At 53.2% G+C, this 25,970-nt stretch overlaps 1 protein-coding gene across 6 annotated transcripts in view; it reads right to left on the bottom strand.

Annotated features, from left to right (window-relative positions):
- Positions 1-1,694: 1,694 nt before the first annotated feature.
- PRR5L (proline rich 5 like) overlaps positions 1,695-25,970 on the bottom strand; it is a 203,795-nt gene continuing 179,519 nt past the window's right edge. For all 6 annotated transcript variants that reach the window (XM_055143266.1, XM_004607909.2, XM_055143269.1 and 3 more), the window contains exons 6-9: positions 20,869-20,960; positions 14,936-15,076; positions 7,938-8,064; positions 1,695-3,082 (exon numbers count right to left, since the gene is read on the bottom strand). In XM_055143266.1, the coding sequence (XP_054999241.1) occupies positions 2,667-3,082; positions 7,938-8,064; positions 14,936-15,076; positions 20,869-20,960 (776 nt within the window). In that variant the 3' untranslated portion in view covers positions 1,695-2,666. The remainder of the gene's footprint in view (positions 3,083-7,937; positions 8,065-14,935; positions 15,077-20,868; positions 20,961-25,970) is intronic.

Here is a 25,970-nt window from a genome sequence, read left to right as displayed (position 1 = left end):
AAAATGAATCTCCTTCTCCTAAAGGGAAGAAAACGTGCTTTAAAACATGAGCGCTATCACTTCCGCAATAGCTCTGGGGGTTAAAAATGTCCATAAACACTAGCAAGCAGACCGAGGTGCAACCTGAAATATTTACTACATGAATATCAGAGGTGTACAAAGGCAACGCTGTAAACTGGCTCACAGCCATCAGCAGCAGCAGACCACGCTGGGTCTGCAACCTATTTAACTGATGGCTGCTGTCCTCCGCAGAGCCACGTGGTATGTGGAGAAGGCAATTTTTTTCTTTAAAGCATGTATCGTTAATGTTGTAAACTAAAAAACCCAATCTTGCAAACCCAAGCATGATCAGTCACTCTGGCTGGATCAATAAATACTAGTCCCCAAGTACTAAGTGTAGCAAACAGAATAGTAGGCATTGGTTGAGTGTCTCGCCACGTGGCTCCCCACCATGTCGCTCCCGACCCGAGGTTCCATTTGTTACTGCGCACTGGGCAGTGCTGGACTCCGTCCACCCCTTGTGCTCTGAAATCCTCAGCTCTCTTTCAGACATGTCTCCTTCATTGCTCTTTTAGAAGGATGATGAGGAAACAATATTTTAAACCTGACTTTCAAATTGCAAACCAGCCCCAAGTGCGAGTCTAGTCATCTTTCAGATCTTACCCCTAAAGGGAAATGTCTTGTTTTTTTTTTTCAATTGTTCTCTCCCCCACACCAGCCACCTCCTGCCACACTGAAAGCAGAGCTAACTAGCACCAACTCTGAGACTTCATCAGCCAAGCTTCCCTGGTGCAACGGGATACCTGCAAGGATGAGAATAGCCAGGGGAGTTGTTATCAATGGGGTCCAAAGCGACATATGAGGAGAGTAGGGCTTCACGGTGAAAAAAAAAAAAAACAGAACTAGAGGGAGCTGTGTTGTTTTGTTCGTTTGGTTGGTTGGTTGGTTTGGGGGCCACCCCACTGGTGCTCAGGGCTTGCTCCTGGCTCTGCACTCAGGGACCAGAGATCACTCCTGGCAGGGATCAGAGCAGAGAACCATATGAGGTTCCAGGAATGGAGCTCAGGTTGCCATGTACAAGACACGTGCCCTACCCCTGTACTGTCGCTATGATGCAGGAGGGGGCAGTGACAGCACAGTACTACAGCCTGTGACCTCACAGGGGATCAGTACCAGGCACTTCTGGGTATACACACAATAAATTTATATATACATACATACATATATATACAGATATCTATATATATCGCCACACCTGGCGATGCACAGGGGTTACTCCTGGCTCTGCACTCAGAATTCACCCCTGGAGGGCTCAAGGGGCATATGAGATGCCATAAATCGAACCCAGGTTGGCCACGTGCAGGACAAGTGGCTTACCCATTGTATTTACTATGTCTCTGTCCCCTTCTAGGTACTTCTTTAGGCACAGATGAATGTCTCTGTGAAAAGTCCTGCCCTTAACACCCTCAAATCACCCCTCTGCAAAGCACTGAGTCATTTATTCCCTTTGTTACAAGCCTCTGTTCATGAAGTGAGCTGGTCTCCTTCTGCCCAGTGTTCCCCAAAAACCAACAAACAGAAGAGCACAACACATCCTTCTGGAACTCGGAAATCTCTGCTCTGGGAAGCCCCGCCCACCAGCGAGCCCCGCCCACCAGCGAGCCCCGCCCACCCCCATCACTTTCCTTCTGAGCCCCTTCTGGTCTTCCAGTTTGCTCATCTTTCTGGCTGAAGACATACCCATGGGCATGAACAGTGCAAGAGCTTGCGTGCAAATATTTGCAAACAAATTGTGTGTGTGAAATGATGCACATTAACAAAAAAAAATTCAAGTCAAATCCAGGAACAGACTAATTGGTGGGCATCAGGTGGCCCATCTCCCCAAAGAGGGAAAAGGAGGGTTTCTGAAAAGGGAGAGGGAAGTTAGTTCCTTGGGCATAGGAAGAAGCCTGGAAGATGGGGGGGGCGGTGAGGGGGACGAGGATACAGGGAGGGGATGCCAGACTGATGAAAGAGCCTATTCCCAGCTCTGGAAGCCTGACATCTTCCTGGAGGAGGCAGCACGTGAGATCTGGGCAGAGGTGGGGAGAGCCCACCAGAGGGGAGACTCTCCCCAGAGTCATTGGGAAACAAAAGTTAGGAAGGTGCATTCCAGCACCACGTGGGGGTGGGGGTGGGGGAGGAGGAGGCAGCCTGTGGCAGCCTTGGCGCTACATAGAGCCAGGGGCAGCAGAGGCGGGAGGGAGTGAAGGTGGACCCCCTCATCACAGCAACCCAAAGGGGTACCCCAAAGCCACAAGCATCCCACACAACCCTCAGCGGTAGCCAGGCAGGTGGGTACGTGGGACAGTCTCAAGGGCAGAGGGAGAAAGCAACAGAGAGGAGGCGGCGAGTCCACTGACCAGGCTGGCCAGGAGCAAGTGGACATAGAGATGCAGGCCTGCAGGAGTGCCCAGGGCTGGTCACAGTCGCAAACTGGGAGAGGTTCATAACAGATGTGGCCCGAGGACACTCGGAGCAGGCCTGGACCCTCATTCCACCCCACCCCGCACCCCAAAGGAGCAAAGTAGCATTGTCCCTGGGCTATGCACGGGGCGGTGGGTGGACAGAGGGTGCACAGCGCCATCCTCAGTCTGGCATCGCCAGGGCGAGCCCGCGGCGGGGCCTCAGCTGAGGGACGCACAGTTGAGCTCGGCGCCCTCCTGCTCGCCGCCCACCGCCTGGTCCAGCGGGCAGCAGGCGTCGGGGCCGTCGGTGATGTTGGGCTCGCTGGAGCACTGCCGGTGGGCCGGGGGGAAGCTGGGCGGCCGCAGCAGGCGCCGCTCCTCCCCCCCGCCGCCGCCACCCGGCTCGGCGCCCAGGCCCGGGTGCGCGACGCTGGCCATGGCCAGCAGCTGGATGTCCGAGTGCGCGTTGGCCACCGTGTGGCGCCGCACGCTGCCGCACTTCTCCAGGTAGGCCTCGCCCTCCTGCTCCGTGAGCGGGCTCAGCGCCGAGTCGGGCGGGGGTCGCCGGGCGGCTGGCACCGGGGAGCCGGAGTTCAGCAGACTGGCCTTGGGTCGGACCCTGGAGTGGCGCCGGGCTGCAGGGGAGAAGGCGGCAAAGGCTGTCAGCAGAGCCGGGGAGGGGGCAGACGCTCCCCCCCCCCCCCGGGATTCCCGTGAAGAGGGAGCCCCAGGGTCTCTGAGGGGTAGGGGAGGGCCTCAGCCCTGCCTCCGTACCTCTGGCACCCGCGGTGCAGATGCTGCCTGCTACTGCGGCCACCCAAGGCCTGCCTGATAGATGGTCACCAGGAACCTTGTCTGTCTGTCTGTCTGTCTGTCTCTCTGTCTCTGTCTCTCTTTCTCTTTCATTTTGGGTCACACCTGGTGATGCTCAGGGTTTACTCCTGGCTCTGCACTCAGGAATTTCTCCTGGTGATGCTCGGGGGACCATATGGGAATCGAACCTGGGTTGGCTGCATGCAAGGCAAACACCCTGCCTTGGTGTGCTATGGTTCCAGCCCCAACCTTGTCTCTTTCCCGGCTGCAGCCTCAGCTTCACCACCCAGTTTGCCCCAAATTCCCTTCTGGTCTCCGCTGAAGCCCCGGGCTTTGGCTGGATCTGCGTCCAGAAGCATCCCTCTGTGGGCCACAGACAATTTTGGTTAGGGTACCAATGCCCAGGACGCACCCGGCCAGGGCACCCTCCTGGCACCACAGGGCCCCGAGCATAGCTGGGTACAGTCCTGGAGGGCCATGCCACTGGGGTAGTGGGTTTCCCCAGCTCTGCAGAGCCTGAGCAGCACCCCCTCCTGAGATCACTGTGCTGAACTGCTCGTGGGACACCCCCACACTCCCCCCACACTCACATACCACACATACATACTCATATATCCGCACATAGGCACACATGTGCACTCACTCCCCACACTCCCACAACTCACACACACTCCTATGCCCATACGCACCACACACCCACACATCTACTCCTACCCATACACACCTACACATGCACACCCCTCACACTCACACAACACACACACAGTCACACATCCACACCCTTACATGTGCATAGCCCCACACTCACACAACACTCACACTCATACACATATACCACACACACACCAACATAACACATACTCATACACCCATACACCCATACACACACACACACACCATATTAACACAGCACACACACATACTCACACACCCAAATACATCCACACACCCCAGGGGTTCTGGAGGAGGGGATGCACCCACATCAATGCTCACCTAGAATGACCCCTTGTCCTTCCAGCTGGGCACCCCCACCTCACCCCCTGGCAGCATCTTCCTCCTCTGACCCTGGCACAGAACCTAAACTCCTCCCAGCCCCCCCACAGCAGCCCCTGCTGGGGACCCCAGAGAGGCCCCAGCTTTTCCGCTTTCTCAGTGGATCTTGTGATTCCCAAGATTGCGTGGCTGAGCCGGGACCCCGGGGGCCACGGGCTGTGCCAAGTTCCATGGGCACAGTGACCTCACTGAACTCCCATTGGACCCGGGCACCAACCCTCAGACCAGTGCATCAGCTGTGTTCTCCGTGGTCTCGTCTCCCCTGGGGGGGGTGTGCTCCTGGGAGGCTTTAACCCCAGTGGAGGCTAGGCTGAGCTCTCCCTTCCTTCCCCTCCCCCTCCTCCATTGCACCAGGGAAAGTCCCTCAGGAGAACTGGCCCCCACTAAAAGGCTAATTAAGTTGCAGTACGCCCCCTCCCTTCTAAGCAGAGAAAGGGGCTGACACCTACCTCCAGGCCTCCTTGCCGGCCTTTCACGTGGGGTGGGGGTGGGCCCCTCATCCCTCCCTCCCTCCCCAGGCACCCCGCTGAGCTCCATATTCACCCCACACTGCACAGAGCCAGGAGTGGCAGCTCCTTTCACACCCCCAGAGTGAAGCTGCCTGGGATGAGGCCTGCTGCGTGCAGGGGGCCTTTGTTGGGGACCTGGTTCCCAGGCCTTTGATCTCCCAGGCTCCGTGGCAGGGGGCTGCCAGAGAGAGGCTGTGACCCCTACACAGCGAGCTCTTTGTGAGGTCCCTCTGGGGGGGTGGGGGGCTGGCACCTGAAAGCCTGGAATGCAAGAGAGGGGCTGGGGCCTCCAGCACTTGGGAGGTGGGGGGAGGGTGGAGCCAGCACCAGGAACTTCTGCTGAAGGCCCAGGAAAATGCCAGGGAGCAACTAACTGGGAAGGAGAACCAGGACACAAGCTTGGCTTCCAGCAGTCTTCTCCCTGCCCCCCCTTCACCCCTCCCTGCCCCCCTCACCCCCAGAAAAGTGCCAGGGCCAGGAGGGAGGATGCACATGTCTGCATACAATGCAAACACGGGCGCACATGCATGCACACACACACACACACACACACACACACACACACACATACACAAGACCCCCCCCATACACACACATACTTGTTCACCCAAGGCCTCACACTGCCTTTTCTAACCTGAAGCAAGCCTGGCCACCCAGCTGAAGCAAGTCAGGCGCACCCCTGCACCCCTCCATTGGAGAGACTTCCCACAAAGCCCCCTGGGACCCACCCCACAGGCAGCACCTCCCAGGGAGAACCCCCTGCTGGGACAGAGAGCAGGTGCCTGTGTGCTGAGATCCCCCACGCCCTGGGCCCGGTCAGCACAGGCTGGGACCTCACGCCTGCTGCCCGGTCAGCACGTGAACGTGACGGGATGTGGGACATGTTCCTCCCAGAGGCCCCTGAACGCTCACAATCCGACTCAGGCCTGAGTGGACGTGCCCCAGCCTCCCCCAGTCACAGGACGGCTCCCGTCCAGCCCGTCTCTTCAGTCTGTTCATCTGCACCGTGTCGAGGACCAGAGCATCCACCCGGGAAGGGCTAACCCCTGCGGAGCACTCTTGGGAATGGGCCAATGCCTGGGCTCGGGTCCTTCTAAGACCCAGGAAGGAGCAGGCGGGGGCAGGTTCTCTGTGGGACACCCTGGGACACCCCGTCACCTTCGAGGGATGGGGGAAGGACATGCCAAGTTGGGTTGTGAATAGAGGACATGGGCACACGGCCTGGAGGGTCTGGAAGCCAGGTGCAATATCCCCCAGGGCCTTCATCCTCACTGGCCTCCCCTGGGTCATGGAAACAGCCCCCCTCTGGGGGGTGGCGTGACCTCAGTCGCTCAGCAAGGCGCCGGGGACACCACCTTTGGTGGCTTCTCTTGCCAATGGCCACTTGGCAACTCTGAGACCTTTTCAGTTCCTCATTCTTTGTCGCCTCCTTCCTGTTCACAGTTCTCCCCACTCCGAAACCCTCCCAGAGGACTTGCTAGGGACCTTCACTCCGTCACCTTGTAACTGTCCTATAGGACCCATCACAGGTTTCGCTGCCTCTAGGGAGCCCTCCCAGATTTTCAAGTTAAGGTTACACCTTTCTCCACCCTCCTCCCTACCCCCCCACTCCCCATGGACTCCATGGCTCGTGTGCTTCCCACTCGGCCGATGAGTCACCATCGTCTATTGTTTGTGACTTCCTCACTGCTGCCTTCCATCTGGAGGGACAGGGATGGGTCAGTTCTGGTCACTGGCAGGCCTGCGGCACCCAGGCCCAAGACAGGGTTTCTGGGTAATTGGCTGGAATAGTAATAACAGAAAACAATAAAAAAAAAAAAAAAGAGGAAGGAGACCTTCCCCCTCTAGGCCAGCACAGTCCTTGGTCCAAGAATTAAACCCCAGGCCTTCCTTCGCTTTCGAACCAGACAACATAGGTTCTATTGTCATCGCTGCTGCTGGAGACGTACAGGCAGCCCTCCCAGGGCAACTCTTTACTGAACAGGCATCCAAGTGTCCCCTAACCCAGACTCTGGGCCTGGCTAGTGGGAGAGCCCTGGGCCAGGCGCCCCCGGCTCCCCTGCGAGCAGCTTCACATCACCAAACTCAACAACAAGCATAGGGAGGGGTGGGGTTCCAGCTCAGGGCGGGGAGGACAGATGCTGCTTTCCGTGGCTGTCATTTCTGCCACGCCCGCTGCTTCTGGGTGGGTGCGTGAGCAAGTGGGACTGGGTGGTGAGGAAAGGACGGGCGGGTGGGAGGCTGGCCAGGCCCAGCACCCTCTGATCTGCAGTGGTTGTGGCCCATCTGGTGTCTCCGAGCTGCCTTTTTCTGCAGTCTGTGAGGCCCAGGAGGGGAGTAGGTGGGTGGGGAGGAGGCACACTCCCTGCACATTTTCCCAAATTTAGCTGCAGCTCTCTTAAAAGCAAGAGAGGGTGCAGAGGGGCCCCAGTTCAAGGCTGATTATGCGGGTCAGACCCTGCAGTGCTGGGGGTTCCTGGGATTTCCATGTCATCCTGGCAGTGCTGCGGGAGGGGGGTTCAGGGCCACCCCTGGTGGTGCTCGGGGGATCATGTGGCCCTGGGGATTGAACTGGAGTCGGTGGCAGGCAAACCAAGTGCCGTTGCACCAGTCTGGTGCGTGTCAATCTTGGCACTGCCTGCTCTCCCATCTGGCACATTTGTGGAGGAGGTCTCCCGAGTGGCGTTTAAGAGGCCAGGGTCCCCCTAACCCCGGGCATTTCTCAGTTAACCAGGCCAGTGGTGCAATGTGAGCACCGAGCATATGATGCAGGTCAGACCCTGCAGTGCTGGGGGCTACTGGGATTTCCACGTCATTCTGGTAGTGCAGCAGGAGGGAGTTCAGGGCCACCCCTAGTGGTACTTTGGAGGATCATGTGGCCCTGGGGATCGAACCGGAGTCGGCGGCAGGCAAGCCAAGCGCCTTAACTTCCCAACCTGCTCTCGCTTGAGTGGGGAGGACACTCCGAGTTGAGACAAGATTGCCAAGACCCAGGCCAGCGAGGGGGAGAGAGCAGGGGTGTGCGGGGACCCCGGTGGGGAGCGGCGGCCCAGAACGGGGCTGGGAAGATGCCGTTTGTCCCGGTCTCCCGGGAGCTCTCGAGCACGCCACTTACCCAGCGCAAAGGCGGGGCCTGGGAGGCCTCTCTCCTCGCTGATGCCCAGGAAGGGGGACACGACTTGCTTCACCAGCTCCTCCAGCTGCAGGTAACCCTCACTGGGGCCCGTGGGCTCATGAACGCTCTGCAGACAAGGAGCCGAGAGGGACAAAGGTCAGTGTGATTGGCGGGGGGGGGGGGAGGGGGGTAAGGGGTCAGCAGGCACCCCGTGTTCTAAGCCTATCCAGCTCCCCCTCCAGAGAGCTACGAGGTCCAAGGGACTCCGAGACCACAGATACAGGCCCCTTCAGTGCAGGTCAGGCTGGGCAGTGCCTACCCCACCTCCCAGGCCCCAGAGAAGTAATCGCTGCTGTCCCAAGGCCTCATCACCATAAAGCTGCCGTCTCACGGACCGGCAGCCACTTGCTCTGGGGGACTGTCAAAACTTTTTTGTGCCGGAGCGATAGTACAGCGCCGGATAGGACATTTGCCTTGCATGCAGCCGACCAGGGTTCAATCCCCCGCATCCCATATGGTGCCTGAAGCACTGCCAGAGGTAATTCCTGAGTACAGAGCCAGGAGTAAACCCTGTGCAATGCCAGGTGTGACCCAACAAGCAAAGAAAAACCAAACCAAAACAAAAATAAAAAAAAAAACGTTGCAGCTTTGCCCCTTCTCTTCTCTCCTTCCCTTCTCCACCCATCACCACCATACACTTACACACACACTTAGGGCTCTCTGGGGTTAGAGACGGGTTGGCCTGAGGCTGGGCATTTGCAGGGTGTAGTTGCCTGTCCCACTTTGGCAGTGATGAGGACCCCAGATCCTCACCCCCAGGAAAGTCAGGGAGACAGTGGTGGGCCGCCCTTCTCCTCACCATGCTACAAACACACCCTGCCACACCTCTCCACCACTTTCTGATACTAGGATGTGTGATGTGTGTCCATGGTATGTTCCTCAGACCAGCAGTTCTTCAGGAATCCACATGAGTTTCCTGGCGGAAGCTGGTATAGCTCATTAAATCGGATCCTGGCACATCTCTCCACAGCGAACCCTCCAGCCTGGCCCTGATGGACTAGCTTCCCAATCGATGTGTTTCTTCTTGACAATAAAGCCTCTCTCTCTCTCTCATTCTCTCTCTCTCTTAAATTATTTTTTCTTTTTGGGTCTCACCTGGCGGTGCTCAGGGGACCATATGGGATGCGGGGTATCGAACCCGGGTTGGCCGTGTGCAAGGAAAATGCCCTACTCGCTGCGCTATCTCTCCAGCCCTTAATTTAAAATTTTTTTAAAAAATTTTTTATTAGTGAATCACCGTGAGGTACAGTTACAAACTTATGAACTTTTATGTTTGCATTTCAGTCACACAGTGATCAATTACATCCTTCCACCTCCACCAGTGCCCATTCTCCTCCACCAATGTTCCCAGCACCCCTCCCCCCACCCCCACCCCAGCCCTCACCACCCCACCCTGCCTCTGTGGCAGGCCATTCACCTTTGTTCTTTCTCCTGTTGGGTGTTGTAGTTTGCAATAGAGGTACTGAGTGGTCATCATGTTCGGTCTATGGTCTACTTTCGGCATGCATCTTCCAACCCGAGTGGGTCCTCCCAACATCCTCTACTAGGTGTTCCCTTCTCTATTGCAGCTGCTTTCCCCCGCCCAGTCTCTTTCTCTTTTTTAAAAAATAAATTTTATTTTTGTTTATTTTTGGTTTCCCGATCATGCCTAACAGCATTCAGGACTTACTCCTCACTCTGTGCTCAGGAATCACTCCTGGTGGTGCCCGGGATTGCATCTGGGCAGGCAGTGATGCAGGCAAGCCCCTGACCCACTGTACTATCTCTCTGGCCCCCTATAAGACCTTTCTTTTCTCTTCCACTCTCCCTGCACTTTTTCAGACAGCACGTGGTATATAAGAGCCAAGAGCATATGGATGGATACACAGAACCCCACAATCCCCACCCACTGCCCCAACCACCCGAGGAAGGGGGACTTCAACCTTCATCCCTGCAGAGGGAGAACACTAAGATCCAGGCAGATCTGTCACCCTCCTGGAAGATGCAGCTGGTAAATGACACAGTCAGAACAAGAGGCCAGGCTCCGGGGGTTCCAGGCCACGGGCTAGGACCAGCCAGCCACAGGCACTGGCAAAGTCCAGAGCCACATGCAGAAGAGAGAGGGAGAGCCCCCCAAAACTGGACACATTCAGTACTGGGATGTGACCCGGAAGGCAGGAGGACCCTTGAGGGCCTTGGTGCTCTAACCGGGCTCAGAGTGAGCAGAAGGCAGCATCGGAGAAAAGCCAGCGGAGGAAAGAAATGGAGGGAGAAGCCAGAAGGTGCTTCTCTCTTTTTTTTTTTTTTTGGTTTTTTGGGTCACACCCGGCAATGCACAGGGGTTACTCCTGGCTCATGCACTCAGGAATTACTCCTGGCAGTGCTCAGGGGACTATATGGGATGCTGGGATTTGAACCCAGGTCGGCCGCGTGCAAGGCAAACACCCTACCCGCTGTGCTATTGCTCCAGCCCCAAGAAGGTGCTTCTCTTTAAGGAAGACACACACCAAGGGAAAGAACCCCACGGACGAGAGGGAGTCAATCCGTATACCCCAAGAATTACTCCTGGTCTCAAAAGCAAAGAAGTTTTTGTTTCAAATCACCCTGACTGGGCGTGAGGATGGAGGATATGATATTGGTTTTTGTTCCCTCTATGAACGTCTCCTCCCCATACCTTTGCCCCACTGTAATTCATAAGCATAAATGGAGAGGTGACAGAAAGGGAACGCAGGGAAAGGTAGGAGACAGTGGGGCAGGATGGTGTGATGGGAGGGTCTCCCTGGGAAGCTGGAATGGGCTCTGTCGGCAGAAGCTTTTGGAGTGAAGCTGGCTCAGTCGTGGGCCTGGCTGTCTGGCATGCTACGGATTTGCAAGGCCTGGTGCAAGATGAAAATGTACCAGGCCCGAGGGCTAGCACTGAGGTTAAGGTGCTTATCTTGCATGTTACTGACCCCTGTTCAATCCTTGGCATCCCATGTTCTCCTGACCTTCTCTGGGTACAGCCCTGGGGCCCCCAAACATTGCTGAGGTGGCCTGGGTGTTCCCCAACACCACTGAGCTTGAAAAAAAAAACATGTTCTCAGGCCCAACCTTGAAACACTCACTGTACGTAGTGGGTCCCCTGGGCCTTCTGAACACCCCATGCCCCCACAACAGACAAAAATATAGGGCCCCTTGTTTAAACAGTTTCAAGAATTTACAAAAGGTTCTGCTGGGCCTGGGGCCCGGGGTGACATCCTTTCTGGCCAGGTCTCCTTGGAAAGCACTGTTCTGGGGTGTTCTCGAATCTGCGTGAGAGGTCCCCAAGTCCCTGCAGGAGGAGCTGGCTCACACTGGTCAACATTCCCATTTCGGTTTCCCATGAGGACAGCCCGTGGGCAGGAGCACGTAGCCCACACACTGTAGGAGAACAGGGTCCCCACGTTGTAGCTGGGGCCAAGAGGGGCTTGCTTAGAGATGCTTTGGAAGCTCAGAGGAAATGGGCAAGATGCAGGCATGAGAAGCAGCTTTCTCTGTAGAGTCAGGCTGCACCCACTGAGGACAGTGGGAGGCTCAGGAGGGAGGTTCCCACGATGGGTCCTAACTTCCTGGAGCAGCCAAGTTTCAGGGCAGTGCAGCCTGCAAGCTCCACTCTGACCCAGAAGCGGCTGCCCCTGCAGAAGAGGGACCTTTGAAAGGGCAAGACCCACATTCGTCACATTCCAAGGCCCAGACTGTAGTGCTCCCAGCGAGAGGAGGAACACGGCCAAGAAAATGAGTCCCACGGCCACCAGGGAAGTAGTGCCAAATGCCATGCATTCAAGGGGTGGCAGAAATCTGGGTGGGTGTGGGCTGTTTCCAAGCTCCTGGGAGACAGGAGGAGGAGAGGCAGCATCACTAAGGAAGGCTGAGTGGGGAAGTCGAAAGAGCAAGAGTTTCGGCATGGGAGACCAAGCCCCAAGCCTTGTCCAAATGAGCATGTGCAGCCAGCGCTCCTCAGCCAAAATCTAAGCCTCTGGCTCATCTCAGCTCATCTCACCCCATCTCGTCTGAGAGTGGGGCAGCAGGTCCTGTCTCTCACCCGACTCCAGACATTCATCACAGGCAGGAACTGGTTCCAGCCACACCTCCAGCGGACCTCCCCCCCAACAAGGGACCCCTGTCCAATAGGCATGCACATTTAACAGTTCTCTGTGCCAGAGACTTTGTGGGTGCTGTGGGCACAGAGAAATGAGGACAGAGACACCCGCCTGGGTGTATGGCTTTGTTTTTCCCGGGGGACAGGGTGCTCTGAGCAGAGAGACAGTGAGTACCAAAATCCTTCTGTAGCAGAAAGAAGACCAGTGTGTCTGGAGGAAAAAGGCCAGAATTTTTTTTCTAAGACTACGGGGGACCAATGAAGAGTCTAAAGCTGCCTGGTGGAAAGCAAGCTGCAAGAAGAACCAGGAAGAAAAGATGTTTCTCCTGGGCAAGTACACTGTTCCACCATTAGGGTCCTTGGGGGGTGATGCGGCTTTCTTCCACGGTTGTTGGATTGTCCTCAATAATGTCTCGTGTTTCATATTTTGTTTGATTTGGGTGTTTTTTATAAACCACACTCAGTGGTGCTTAGGGCTTACTCCTGGCTATATGCTCAGAGGCCTCTCCTGGTGGTGCTTGGGGGACTATATGTAGTACCAGGGATCAAACCGGGGTTGGCTTCATGCAAGGCAAACACCTCAACCCCTTCTGTCTCTCTCACTCTCTACTGTCTCTTATGATCACTGGATTGCTCCACGCTGCATCTCATAGTTATTGGGTTGGTGCTCCCACAGTGTCTCACAAGGTCATTGGTCATCCCCAATAGTGTCTCACTGAGTGTTTGTTCTGTCCAGCAAGAGCAGGAATGTGAGAACGTCATCAATTGTTTTTCATGACCACACGGAGGCTCCTCATGGTCTACCACCAATGCGTAAGTGCCCTTCCCTAAACAGACATGTGATACAGGAGTCATTTCTCATTCCTAAAATGTTATAAATGGAAACAGGAAGGTGCGGATCCTACTTCCCTCATGGTTCGTTTACACTCCCATCGGCCTCATTTTCTAGACTCCTTATTCAGATTCCAAGCTCGAGTCCAGGCTTTGCAGACAATGATCTGAGAGGCACACTTCTCTAGTTCTCCTTCTTCTCCTTCTCTTCCTGGAAGATAACTGGGCCTGACGTTTGAGCGCGGCACACTCCCTCTCATATTATTAGGTAATATGGTTTCAGGGAAGAGGGAGAAAGCTCAGAAGGATGACCTGACGAGTCAGCTGATGAAGTCTGATTCTATCTTCTGCGAGGACAAGCGAAGACTCACTGCTGCACCTTCTGAACTTGGTACGGAATTTGGGGAGGTACGGGAGTCACCTCTGGGAAACCCCCACCCCACAAGCCCTCAAGAACTATACATCTTCACCCATAGGCTAGGGCTCTCTGAGGCCACGTTTATACTACTAGATCTGATCCAGAGAGGAGTCGTTACCTGAGCTAGACTAAGCTGACTTTCCCCTGAGCCTAAGCAGTGCTAATTGTCACTACTTCAGGTTGAGGAATGGTGGGGGAGACCTGGAGTGAGGGCACAGTGGTGGAACAAGCACACTAACCTCCTGGGTTTCAACTGTCTTATTTGTTTGTTTGGGGACCATACCTGCCGTGCCCAGAATCTGCTCCTGGTTTGGCACTCAAGGGATCAGTTCTGGTGGGGCTCAGGGACCATAAGGAGTGTCAGGGATTAACCCCAGGCTGGCTGCATGCAAGGCAAGCACCCTCCATGCTGTACCAATACTCCAAGCCCTCGACTTTCTTACTTATAAAATGGGAGCAACACCTCCATCCACCCCATCGGGCAGTCATCTGCATGATTGATTTCAGAGGGGAAATCCTTCACTCATGCCTGGCACACAGCTATAGACCGTGGGATATTTGCTTGTCTGACAACTGTTGATTCAGAGTGAGAACTTTTGAAGCAAACCTCTCAGCCATCTTTCTGGTGGACGTGGGATTTATGTTTGATCAGGTGAAATTCTCCAGGAAGGGTGTCTAGCGGGGGAAGGGGATGGGATGGGGGGGAGCAGAGAAAGACAGACAGAAAGACAGACAGACAGATCAAGTCAAAGAGAGGGCGGACAAGGCCAGGTTAGGAAGCATCTGACAGAAGCAAGGGCACTGGAGATAGTAGAAAGAGATAGTACTTGGGGGCTGGAGCGATAGCACAGCGGGTAGGGCGTTTGCCTTGCACGCGGTTGACCTGGGTTCAAATCCCAGCATCCATATGGTCCCCTGAGCACCGCCAGGAGCAATTCCTGAGTGCAGAGCCAGGAATAACCCCTGTGCATGGCCAGGTGTGACCCAAAAAGCAAAAAAAAACCCAAAAAACAAAACAAAACAAAAAAAGAGATAGTACTCTTGCCATGCATGTGGCCAAGCCAGGCTCGGTCCCTGGCACCGCATGTGGTTCTCTGAGCACTTCCATGATTGATCCCTGAACCCAGAGCCAGGAGTAAGCCCCAAGCACAGATGGGTGTGCCCAAACCAAAACAGAAAGAAAGAAACAAGGGTGATGGGAGTCAAGTGGAGAAAACGAGAGGAAGGCTGGTGTTTCCATGGCTTGATTTAAGCTGGTTTCAGGTTGTATTTCTCAAGGAAGCCCACACGCTCCGGAAACGTCCCAGTGAGTTCCCGTTGTTACTCGCACTTTGGTGCTCCGGGACATGCCAGGAGAGACGAGAAGGAGGTTCCCTTCTTGACTGAAAGCACCAGGCGCCTGACACTCCCTGTCAGGACCCCAGCCCAGGGACCTTGCAGAGGTCCAGGGGAGGCACCACAAGTGAACTAGGGCGCATGGGTGACCCTGCACTGAGCTGACACACGTGTCACTTCAGTCCTTCTCACGGACAATGGACCTTTCTTCCTACTTTGCTGCCTGTCGTGGGGGCCAGGTCTCTACGGGGGCCTCACCTGCAGAATGAGCAGCATCTGCACGATGGACGAGGGCAGCCGCGACGGGGACAGCAGCAGCAAGTCCCCCAGCTTCACCTTCAGCAGGACCAGGTCACGGAAGCCCAGCAGGGAGATCTGGCGAATGGTCAGCTCCTGGCCCTGGAGAGGGAAGAGGCACAGGCTCGGGGTGAGAGGTCACTGGATCTGCCACGAAGCATGTCAGGTTCATTGTCATGATCTGTATAAGAGCACCCTGGAGGGAGCAGGTGTCTGCCAGGTCCTGGGGAGCAGTCAGAGAGGTAAAAGACTGGGATTGGTCTTTTGCAATAAAAGCTTCCTGTGCAGTAAGGCAGGACTTGGCCGCCTCAAGGACAAAGATGATACAGCACGTGTAATGGGAGTGAGGTTGACACGGGTCCTCGGAATGATCTGAGGAAAGGGGGGAGATGCTGGGGCAAAAGAAAAGACCAGATCTGGGGCTGGAGCGATAGCACAATAATAAGGCGTTTGCCTTGCACGCAGCCGACCCAGGTTCGATTCCCAGCATCCCATATGGTCCCCTGAGCACCGCCAGGAGTAATTCCTGAGTGCAGAGCCAGGAGTGACCCCTGAGCATCGCTGGGTGTGACCCAAAAAGCAAAAAAAAAAAAAAAAGAAAAGAAAAGACCAGACCAGCAGCACTTCCGCACATTCAAGGAAGCATCCTCAATGTTAAACATGTGAGCACTCATCATACACCAGGCCTAGGAGGGAAAACATCAGACTTCTTAGACTTACGTACATGTGGGTAATATAGGGGGGGGAATAACTAGAAAGGGGGCTTGTTCAACCAGCGAGGAAGGGGAGCAGAGGATGAAAATAATGACAATTGGGCTGAAGAATTGGTATAGTGGGTGGGGCACCTGCCTTATACACAGCTGGACTGGATTCGATCCCTGTTGCCACTTTTGCCTAACAGGGATTGATCCCTGAGTACCGCCAGCTATAACCCCCAAACTAAAAGAAGGATAATCATCGTTAATCCTAATCTATTACTAAGCTGTGATTGTGTGCTAGGTACAATTAGAAATATTGTCTTTTTCAGGGCTGGAGCAATAGCACAGAGGGTAGGGCATTTGCCTTGCATGCAGCCGACCCAGATTTGATTCCCAGCATCCCATATGGTCCCCTAAGCATCACCAGGGGTGATTCCTGAGTGCAGAGCCAGGAGTAACCCCTGTGCATTGCCGGCTATGACCGAAAAAGCAAAAAAAAAAAAAGAAATATTGTCTTTTTCTTTTTTAAATATGGTGCTAGAGAAGGTAATCAGTGCAAAGTCTGTATTCTTACATTGAGATACATTTCTGCCCGGCCCTCCACCCCAAATATTTTAGATTTAAGTAACACACATGATCCCAAAGGACACCCTTTAAGACAGGTACCACTTCTATGGGTGGAAAACCTGATGCCAGAGTGGTTGAATTTACCCAAGGTAGAACTGGATTCCAATCCAAAATTGTTCAATGCTAGAGCCCCCAGGTTTTCTGACACAGGATGGGGAAGGAGCGGCCACTTCGCAAACCCCTCTTTGCACACAGACACACAGCATACCCCCCAAAGAGAGAACTTTGGATATAGCCAAAGGTATCATCAGGGTGCTCTTCCAAACAGGACAGAGCCTCTCATCCCCTGAATCTGCCCAGGGATAAGCAAGCTTCACGTTTCCTTTAACTCCTTAGAGTTGGGCCAGGGTAATCTGACCCAAGAGAGACGCCATGCCACCGACACCGGTCAGCTCCATTCAACCGAGCTCTCTAATGGTCTTCCCCCACCACCCCAGAGAGCAGTGGTAGCCCTGGTCCATTTTCCAAGGGACTACACTCTGTTTCTTATATCACAACCCAGGAACACAGCACTGACTGCTCCAAGAATCTGTGCCTCGCTCCCTCTCCAGGTTGCTCACTTTCCTAAAGCAGAACAAAGCTCCATACTCTTGGCCCTAGCAGGGAGTCCAAACCCAATGGGTGCAGTGAGCTAGTAGGTCTCAGGATCACTCTCTCTCTCTCTCTCTCTCTCTCTCTCTCTCACACACACACACACACACACACACACACATACACACACATGCACACACAGAGCTGTGAGGATCTGGCTGGACTAAAAGACACTTGAGACCCCTTTAGTAGTGTGAACCCCTAACCCAGTGGTTCTCCAAGTGGAGTGCCTCGGCCAGCAGCAGGGGCGTTTCTTTGGAGTTTAGAAGGAAGGGGAGGACAAAGGAGTGTCAATTGTAGCCAGATGTCACCACTTACCTAGGGGAGCAGGACAGCACTACCATGCTTAGACCTGCAACCAGGGGCTTTTTGGCTGTGACTTTCAGAGATCCCCAAATGCCCTCCAGGACTTCGTGGGGGTCTTGCCTGCCCAGACCCCACCCTCCGTATTTGAAATGCATCTTCAGTGCAGCTGTCCTGCAATGCCATGCTCCGACAGTCATACACCCTCTCCAGGAGAGTGCCAGGCAAAATAGATGATGCCCCACGAAACCCAAGATTGCCATCTTGTGTTCTTTTGTTAGTTTCTTTAAAAAAATTTTTTACTAGTGAATCACCATGGGGGTACCATTACAAACTTACAAACTTTCGTGCTTGCGTTTCATTCATACAATGATCGAGTACCCCTCCCTCCACCAGTGCCCATTTTCCACCACCAATGGTCCCTGCATCCCTCCCACCACCCCCATCCCGTTCCCCACCCCACTCTGCCTCTGTGGCAGGCCATTCCCTTTTGCTCTCTCTTCTTTTGGGTGTTGTGGTAGAGGTATTAAGTGGCCATCATGTTCGATCTATAGTCTACTTTCAACCCGCCTCTCCCATCCCGAGCGGGCCCTCCTAGCATCCTTTACTTGGTGGTCCTTCTCTATCTGAGCTGCCTTTTACTCCAGCATGCAATTCTGGCTTCTAAATTGTGGAGTAATCCTCCTGGTATTTATCTCTGATCTTCTTGGGTGTTAGTCTCCCATTCTGTTACTTTACATTCCACAAATGAGTGCAATCTTTCTATGTCTGTCTTTCTCTTTCTGACTTACTTCACTTAACATGATACTTTCCACGTTGCTCCACCTATATGCAAATTTCATGACTTCATCTTTTCTAATAGCTGCATAGTATTCCATTGTGTAGATGTACCAAAGTTTCTTTAACTAGTAATCTGTTCTCAGGCACTTGGGTTTTTTTTTCCAGATTCTGTCTATTGTAAACAGTGCTGCAATGAACATGTAAGTGCAGATGTCATTTCTACTATACTTTTTTTGCATCTCCAGGATAAATTCCCAGAAATGGTATTGCTGGGTTCAAATGGGAGCCCAATTTCTAATTTTTTGAGAAGCGTCCATACTATTTTCCAAAAGGGCTGAGCCACTTAGTATTTCCACCAACAGTCTGTGCGTGGTTGACTTCTATCTTCAGTGCATTGTAGTCTGCAAAGGTAGTTGATACAATTTCTATCTTCCTGATTCTATTGAGGTATGTTTTGTGACCCAGCACATGGTCTATTTTGGAAAATGTTCTGTGTGCATTGGGAAAAAAAATGTGTATTCTTTCTTTTGGGGATGCAAAGCCCTGTATAGACCTATTAGCCCTCTCTCTTCTCTCTCTTCCTTCAAAGCCAGTGTTTCCTTGCTTAGTTTTAATCTCGTAGATCTATCTAGAGGTTATAGGGCAGTGTTGAAGTCTCCAACTACTGTTGTGTTGCTAGCAATGTCCTCCCTAAAATCTGTTAGCAGTCGTTTTAAGTATTTAGCTGGTCCCTCATTAGGTACGTACACGTTTAGGAGTGTGATTTCTTCCTTCTGTACATATCCCTTGACTAGTAAAAACTGGCCTTCGCTGTCCCTTCCAATCTTTTTAAACCCTAAATTATGCTATTGGATACTAGTATGGCCACCCCAGCCTTTTTGAGGGGGTTGTTTGCGTGCAGGGTTGTTTTCCATCCTTTGACTTTAAGCCTGTGTTTGCTCTGACTGTTCAGATGTGCTTCTTGTAGGCAGCAGAATGTTGGGTTTAGTTTCTGAATCCATTTTGCCACTCTGTGTCTCTTAATTGATGCATTTAGGCCACTGACATTGAGGGAGATTGTTGTCATGGGTTTTGTGCCATCTTTCTGTAGGGGTTTGTTGTGCTTTTAGGTTTTTTTCTTGTCTTACAGTAGCCCCTTTAGTCCTTGTTTTAAGTTTGGTTTTGAGTCTATGAAGTACCTGAGCTGTTGTTTATCCACTGGCCATTGTTGTCCAGCCCAACCAGTGATCCAATGCACGAGTCCAAGGATGCAATGCTGCAGTGCTAGGAGTCGCCAGGGCTGCACCCAGTGATGCCCAGGAGACCAAATGGCACCAGGAACGGTCCTTAGATGGGGCACATGCTAGGAGACACTTGTACTCTCTCCCTCCATAGTCCATTTGAAAGAAGACTGAGGAGTGAGTAGTGAGGGGAGGGGAAGAAGGATGTTATAGGGACTAAGCTGTCCCCCCCAGTACAGGAAACCCTCTCCTGGGGGAGCGGAGGAGGGGAGGGAGAAGTAGGGGGCTGCAGGAGACAGAGCCATCCGCCTGGTTCGTCAGGAGACAGGCTGCAGGCTTCTTGATTTCCCAACAAAGCATTAGACCTACGTTCCTTATTTACTTATTTTAAGGACCACTCCCAGCAATGCTCAGCCTTGCAGTAATGGGCCTGAATGTAGAGGGTTCCAGACTGGCAGTCCTTAGGGACTACCAGGATTTGTCCACGTGAGCTAACTCCCTGGCCCCACTGACCTTTATTCCAAAGAACTCCCAAGTTCCTCTAGACCCCACATTCTCAGTGAAGAACACACACAGTCCATTTCTTGAACGCAGTGCAATTAGCTGTGAGGCCTTCATGACCCTGGGGGGCGAGGACAGCAGGGCCAGAGCAGCTGCATGAGGAGGGAGAGGCGCAGCTGCCTTCCTAAGGCATCTCTGGGCCAACCTGCCCAGTGGGGAGCCCTTCTCAACACGCCGTGGTGAGTCCTGCAAGCGTGTCTCCGAAGGGCTGACGGGAATTGGGAAGCTTGGTAGAATAAGCTGCGGGCCCAGGGGAAGAAAGCTAAAGGCACACTGCTTGCCCTGGACGCCCAAGCTCTGAGTCTGCAGACGAAGGGTCGCTGTGCTCGGAGCATCACCAGGCTTGGTCTGAACCCACACGGCTGACTCCGGGTCAGTGTCCTTTCGGCATCAAGTGACTTCTCATCTTCAGGGATTCCCTGACCAAGTCCAAGGAACACTGTTCTTTGCCCATACTTCAGCAGCCACCGGACCCTGGCTTGAAAATTGTGCTTCAGAGACTAGGGATGGACCTCTGGGGTCTGGGTACCTGATTGATCCTGGGCACCTACACCTCTGTCCACCCCTAAAAAATGATGTTTCTGGGGCTGGAGCGATAGCACAATGGGTAGGGCATTTGCCTTGCATGCAGCCAACCCGGGTTCAAATCCCAGTATCCCATATGGTCCGCTGAGCACCTCCAGGAGTAATTCCTGAGTGCAGAGCCAGGAGTAACCCCTGAGCATCACCGGGTGTGACCCAAAAAGCAAAAATATGTATATATGTTTCTAAAAAAGGGGGGGTTAATAAGAAATGGGGGAAAGAAAGGAAGAAAACTCTCCTTTCTACTTCTCTACTTCTAAAGAGAAACAAAACAAACCCAAAAAAAATCTACTGGAGAATATAAAGACATATACAAAACCATGCGGGTGAGGAGAACTGACAAATGACTAGTTACAGAGACACTCTTCTCTGCTAAGTATAGATCCAGAGGCCTCCTCCAGCTGGCTCCGCTGCCAACGCAAGTGCCCAAGTGCCTGGTCTCCCTCCGTCACCAGGAGGCCCACGGCTGCCAGGGCCAAGAAACCACCCAGACTTGCTGAGGGGTCAGGAGGCTGCCCCCAGCAACACTGACCTGAACTGGATAAAATATTGCCTGCAGGGTGGGGAGGGTCTCAGTGAAGAAGTGGTCCCAGACTTCAGCCAGAACCTCAATGCGATTTTCACCTACATGAGGGCGAGAAGGTGGGAGGGGAGAAAGAAAGAAGAGAACGTGTCATTTCCTGTAGGAGAGGGTGGGGGGGGAGGCAGCGCCATGTGAAACGGAACACTGGGGGTGGGGGAGATGTGGGGTCACAGGGCAGAGAGTTCATTCTTTGCAGGTGACCTAGAAGGAGTGAGTTCCCGCAGGTAATGGAGGTATCAGGTGGGAAGACCCTAGTAGACACACACAAATGTGCCTTCTCTCCCCGCAATCCAGAAAAGGGAGGCACCACTTAAAAGTTAGGGAATAAGCACTGTCCCTGAGAGCATGGCCGCGGTATCATGGGGCAGGTGGCGGCAGGGGAGGCTTTGTCACGACGGTATCTTGGGGCACACTCTTACTCCATTTTCATAGGCTTGCAGCAAGCGAAGGGTCAGCTCCAAATTCACAGATACAAGGCACAGCTGGAGGCCCCCAACCCTTCCTCTTGATCATGTGAAGTTATTATTTTATTTACTTTTGGTCTTGGATTAGAGCGATAACACAGTGGATAGGGTGTTTGCCTTGCATGCGACCAGCCCGGGTTCGATTCCTCCATCCCTCTCAGAGAGCCCAGCAAGCTATCGAGAGTATCCCTCCGCATGGCAGAGCCTGGCAAGCTACCCGTGGCATATTCAATATGCCAAAAACAGTAACAAGTCTCACAATGGAGATGTTACTGGTGCCCGCTCGAGCAAATTGATGAACAACGGGAAGACAGTGCTACAGTGCTACTTTTGGTCTTGGGGTCACATCCCCTGGTGTTCAGGGCTGACTCCTGGCTCTGTGCTCAGGGATCACTCCTGGTGGGGCACAGGGGACCCTACGCCAGGTTGAGGATCAAACTGGGGGTGGCCGCATGCAAGGCAAGTGCCTTAGCCCCTGCACTCTCTCCCTGGCCTCTCGTGTGCAATTCTACGTTGCTGTGCAAATCACTAAGACCCTGTATTTTTTCTCCTGCCTGTGAGCTGTCAGCTGAGGGGAGGGCGAGGTGGTTTGGAAACTGCCCCCTCCACCCACTGTGCCCACCTCCCAGCAGGGGCGCCTCCTCTCACCCCCGGAACCAGGAAGTCTGACCTGTGACCAGACAACACCCCAGGCTGACGGCACAAGGGTGACCCAGAAGCCCCAGGAGGCAAGGAGGGGGAACTCTGCACCTGCACGGAGGCCCACGTGGGCAGAGAGGAGCCGGCGGGGCGGCTGCTGTTTAATGACCCAGATAACAGAGCTGACGGGCACTGTGGCGCTCATCTGCAGCCCCGAAACTGGGTCAGCCAGATTAGACACAGAGATGCGCTGGGTAACATGCTGCCGGTTCCACCGAGCAAACCCGAAAAGATTCACTTAGCACCTCCTGTCTAGCGTTTGAATGGACAGTCAGAGCCAGAGCTGGCTGGGAGCAGGACACAGCAGAGGCATGGCCAGAAGCTGGCAGGCCCATGGCACGCATGTACTGAAAGGTCAGGTGAAGGAACGCCCTGTCCTCTGCAAAGCAGGGTCCTGCTTACCTGGAGTGACGCCTCTGTCCTCCCTGCTCTGTCTGTCTGTCCTCCACAATCCCGTGTCCCAGGCCCTTAGCAGCAGGGCTGGGAGCACCAATAAATTAGTTTTTAGAAATCTTTGCCTGAATGAATGCCATGTATCCCAGAGCATAGATTTTTTTTTTTTCAGACTTAAAAGGCTGGAAGGAATTTATCATTTTAACTCAAAGAGAAGACAAGACAGAGCAGAACCTTCTAGTTAATTTAAATATTTTCCTTTTTCTTTTTTTAGGATTTAGAAACAACAATAAAAAAGCCAGGCTGGAGGGAGTCTCCTCCTATCTCTTCAGCTTCTTCTGGATTCCTCTCTGTCTTTGAGCACTAACCCTGTGGGTTTTATTTCAGCCCCTCACACTCACCTGGCTCCCTCATGCCACAGGGCCTTTGCATAAGCTATTTTGTCTATGGATACTATTTCCCTCTCTTCATTCCCTAACCTGCACCCCATTTCAGCTGTAGCATCATTTTCACAGGAAAGGTCTTTTCCTAGGGGATGAAATCTCTTTCCCACGGATTACTTTAGCTTTTGTCTTCTTTAGCCCTTGTTCTGGTACCTTACTGCATTTGGGGATCATCTGATTATCCTGAAATGTAGTAAGGGGGCTCTCTGAGTACCTGTCTTCCTAGGGTGGGTTGTTGCTATTTTTCACCACATTGTTTGTTCCCTGGCATAGCTGAGAAGGATTTCAGTGCATGGCTAGATCACCATTCTCTTTTCTTCCTCCACCCCCTTTTTTTTTGTTTTTGGACCACACCCAGAAGTGCTTAGCTTTCTCCTGGTTCTCGGCTCAGGGTTCACTCATGGCAATGCCTGGAGCACCATAGGGGGTACTGGGGATCCAACTGAGGTTGGCTGTGTGAGAGGCAAGCACCCTCCCTGTGGTCCTATGGTTCCAGCCCTATCATCCTTTTTCTGCGAGTTCACTGCTGGTAGAGTTTGAGAAGCCAAACCCTCTGAAATATAGTTAAAACCAACTGCACCCCATACGTAGACAATACCCCAGAGGAGAAAAGGTTCTTCCTGCTCCTGTACGAAGGCCCTGTCCTAAACCTTCCCGTACAAAGACGAGCAGAAGCTAACCCATATGCAGTAGGGGAAGGGGAGTCTGCAGGTCAGAGGAGAAACTTGGTCCCCACTGGTCAGCGGGAAGGTACAGGAGAGGGTCTTCCCCCCTCGACCTGAAGTTACGTCTCTGGAACTGATGGCTAAATCCTGCCTGTCAAAGTGAGAAAGGTTTGGGAAAGCATTCGGAGAGTAACATCTGACAGACCCAGGCTAACCACACGGGGTGGCCCTGGGAAAGAAACTGTTCAAGGAAGGAAGTGACTGAACCCCACAAACAAGCCCCCGAGTCAAGAGTGCAACTCCTGACAAAGATGCTAGGGGGCTTAGAAGGAAGATTTAGATTGCCAAGGGCACGGAGTACAAGAAATTCTTTCAGCCCAGGTCACGAATGAACTGAGATTAGGGAGAGCGGTGCGGATGGCGCAGCTCTGAGCTCTTGTGGCTGCCAACACAGGGCCCCGGGCCCCAAGGCCGACGAAACAGGCTGGATCACAGTCAGGGGCTTCCAAACTATACAAAGTCTTTTTTTTTTTTTTGAGTTACATTTCATAAAAATGATATGGCAGGGGCTGGAGCAATAGCACAGCGGGTAGGGCGTTTGCCTTGCATGAGGCCGACCTGGGTTCAATTCCCAGCATCCCATAGGGTCCCCTGAGCACCACCAGGGGTAATTCCTGAGTGCAGAGCCAGGAGTAACCCCTGTGCATCGCCAGGTGTGACCCAAAAAGCAAAAAAAAAAAAAAATGACATGGCAAAGATGTTCTTGCTGAGTGTTTCTCACTCTTTTTTGTTTATTTTAGGGGGGGGTGTCACACCTGGCGGTGCTCAGGGCTTACTCCTGGCTCTGCGCTCAGGGATCGCTTCTGGCAAGGCTTGGGGGACCATATGGGGTGCTGGGGAGTGAACCCGGGTCAGGCACATGCAAGGCCAGCACCCTTCCTGCTTGCTCAGGTCCTGGGTGTTCCTCCCTCCTGAGAAAGGACCCTGACAACACCCGGACTTCGGGACTAGGAACCCTGAGAGAATTCCCAGGCTCTGCCCCTCCACGGCCTCACTTTGCTCTGTCCGGCTTCGTGCCTGCGTTTTCACCCTGGACTTGGCTGTGCTGAGTGTCACCGCCATCATACGCCCACACCCAAATCTCCAGTGTGGCTCAGACTGTTCTCGTCAGGCTGGGCTTGACACTTCTGGGGACACGTCATAACTCCCCCAGGTGACCTACAATTAGCAAGACTCTGTCTGGCTGTCATCTTTTGTTTATCATTTTGGGGCTACTTGGCAGTGTTAGAAAGGTCACCCACAGGTGCTCAGAGGACCATGTGGGGCCGGGTATCAAACTCGGGACTCCAGCATGCAAGGCCCCTGCACCAGCCCTGTGAGCCATCCCTCCCGTCCCCTCTTCCTCACCCTTCTCAGGCAGCTGCTTCCACATCCCTGCAGCACCCTGATGCCAAGATGCACAAGAATCCCCCCCCTCCAGCTCTGGTCAAGGGCCTTTAAGAAGAGGCCTGAGAATCAGGGGTGCTGGGAAGGTTGGAAAAGTTTCCCCCTGGATGTACTCAAGAGCAACCCGGCTCCAGGTTTTATCAGCATCAAACATCCAAATGGTACATTTCTCATTTCTGTTCTTACCACAGCTTAGTGAGCACTGACTCTGGGTGCTAGGCACTGGAACTTTCCAGAGTTTATTTTTTTATCTCTCCCCCTACTTTTTCTAAGACCCTCTTCATTGAGCACAAGGCTTTTCTGGGAAGGGAAAATGCGATGAACTAGAACCTGTTGTGTCTGGGTCTGGGAACAAGCTGGACCTCCAGAGGAAAGGGATAGAGTCTGGGCCCCACAGTCCCAGGGTTGCTGCTCCCTGACACCTCATGCTCCCTAGAGTCTGTGGACAGTTTACAATCAATCAATAAATCTTCCTTCCTTCCTTCCTTCCTTCCTTCCTTCCTTCCTTCCTTCCTTCCTTCCTTCCTTCCTTCCTTCCTTCCTTCCTTCCTTCCTTCCTTCCTTCCTTCCTTCCTTCCTTCCTCCCTTCCTCCCTTCCTCCTTCCTTCCTTTTTCTCTCTCTCTTTCTTTCTTTCTTTCTTTCTTTCTTTCTTTCTTTCTTTCTTTCTTTCTTTCTTTTCTTTTTCTTTCTTTCTTTCTTTCTTTCTTTCTTTCTTTCTTTCTTTCTTTCTTTCTTTCTTTCTTTCTTTCTTTTTCTTTCTTTCTTTCTTTCTTTCTCTCTTCCTCTCTTTCTTTCTCTCCCTTCCATCCTTCCTTCCTTCCTTCCTTCCTTCCTTCCTTCCTTCCTTCCTTCCTTCCTTCCTTCCTTCCTTCCTGTCTCATTCTTTTTCTTTCTTTCCTTCTTTCTCTCTTCCTCTCTTTCTGTCTTTCTCTCCCTTCCT

This window comes from Sorex araneus, chromosome 6, assembly GCF_027595985.1.
Source record: "Sorex araneus isolate mSorAra2 chromosome 6, mSorAra2.pri, whole genome shotgun sequence".
NCBI lineage: Eukaryota > Metazoa > Chordata > Mammalia > Eulipotyphla > Soricidae > Sorex > Sorex araneus.
The sequence above is the reverse complement of the archived record's forward strand: the minus strand, read 5'-3'. Positions and strand labels throughout refer to the sequence as shown.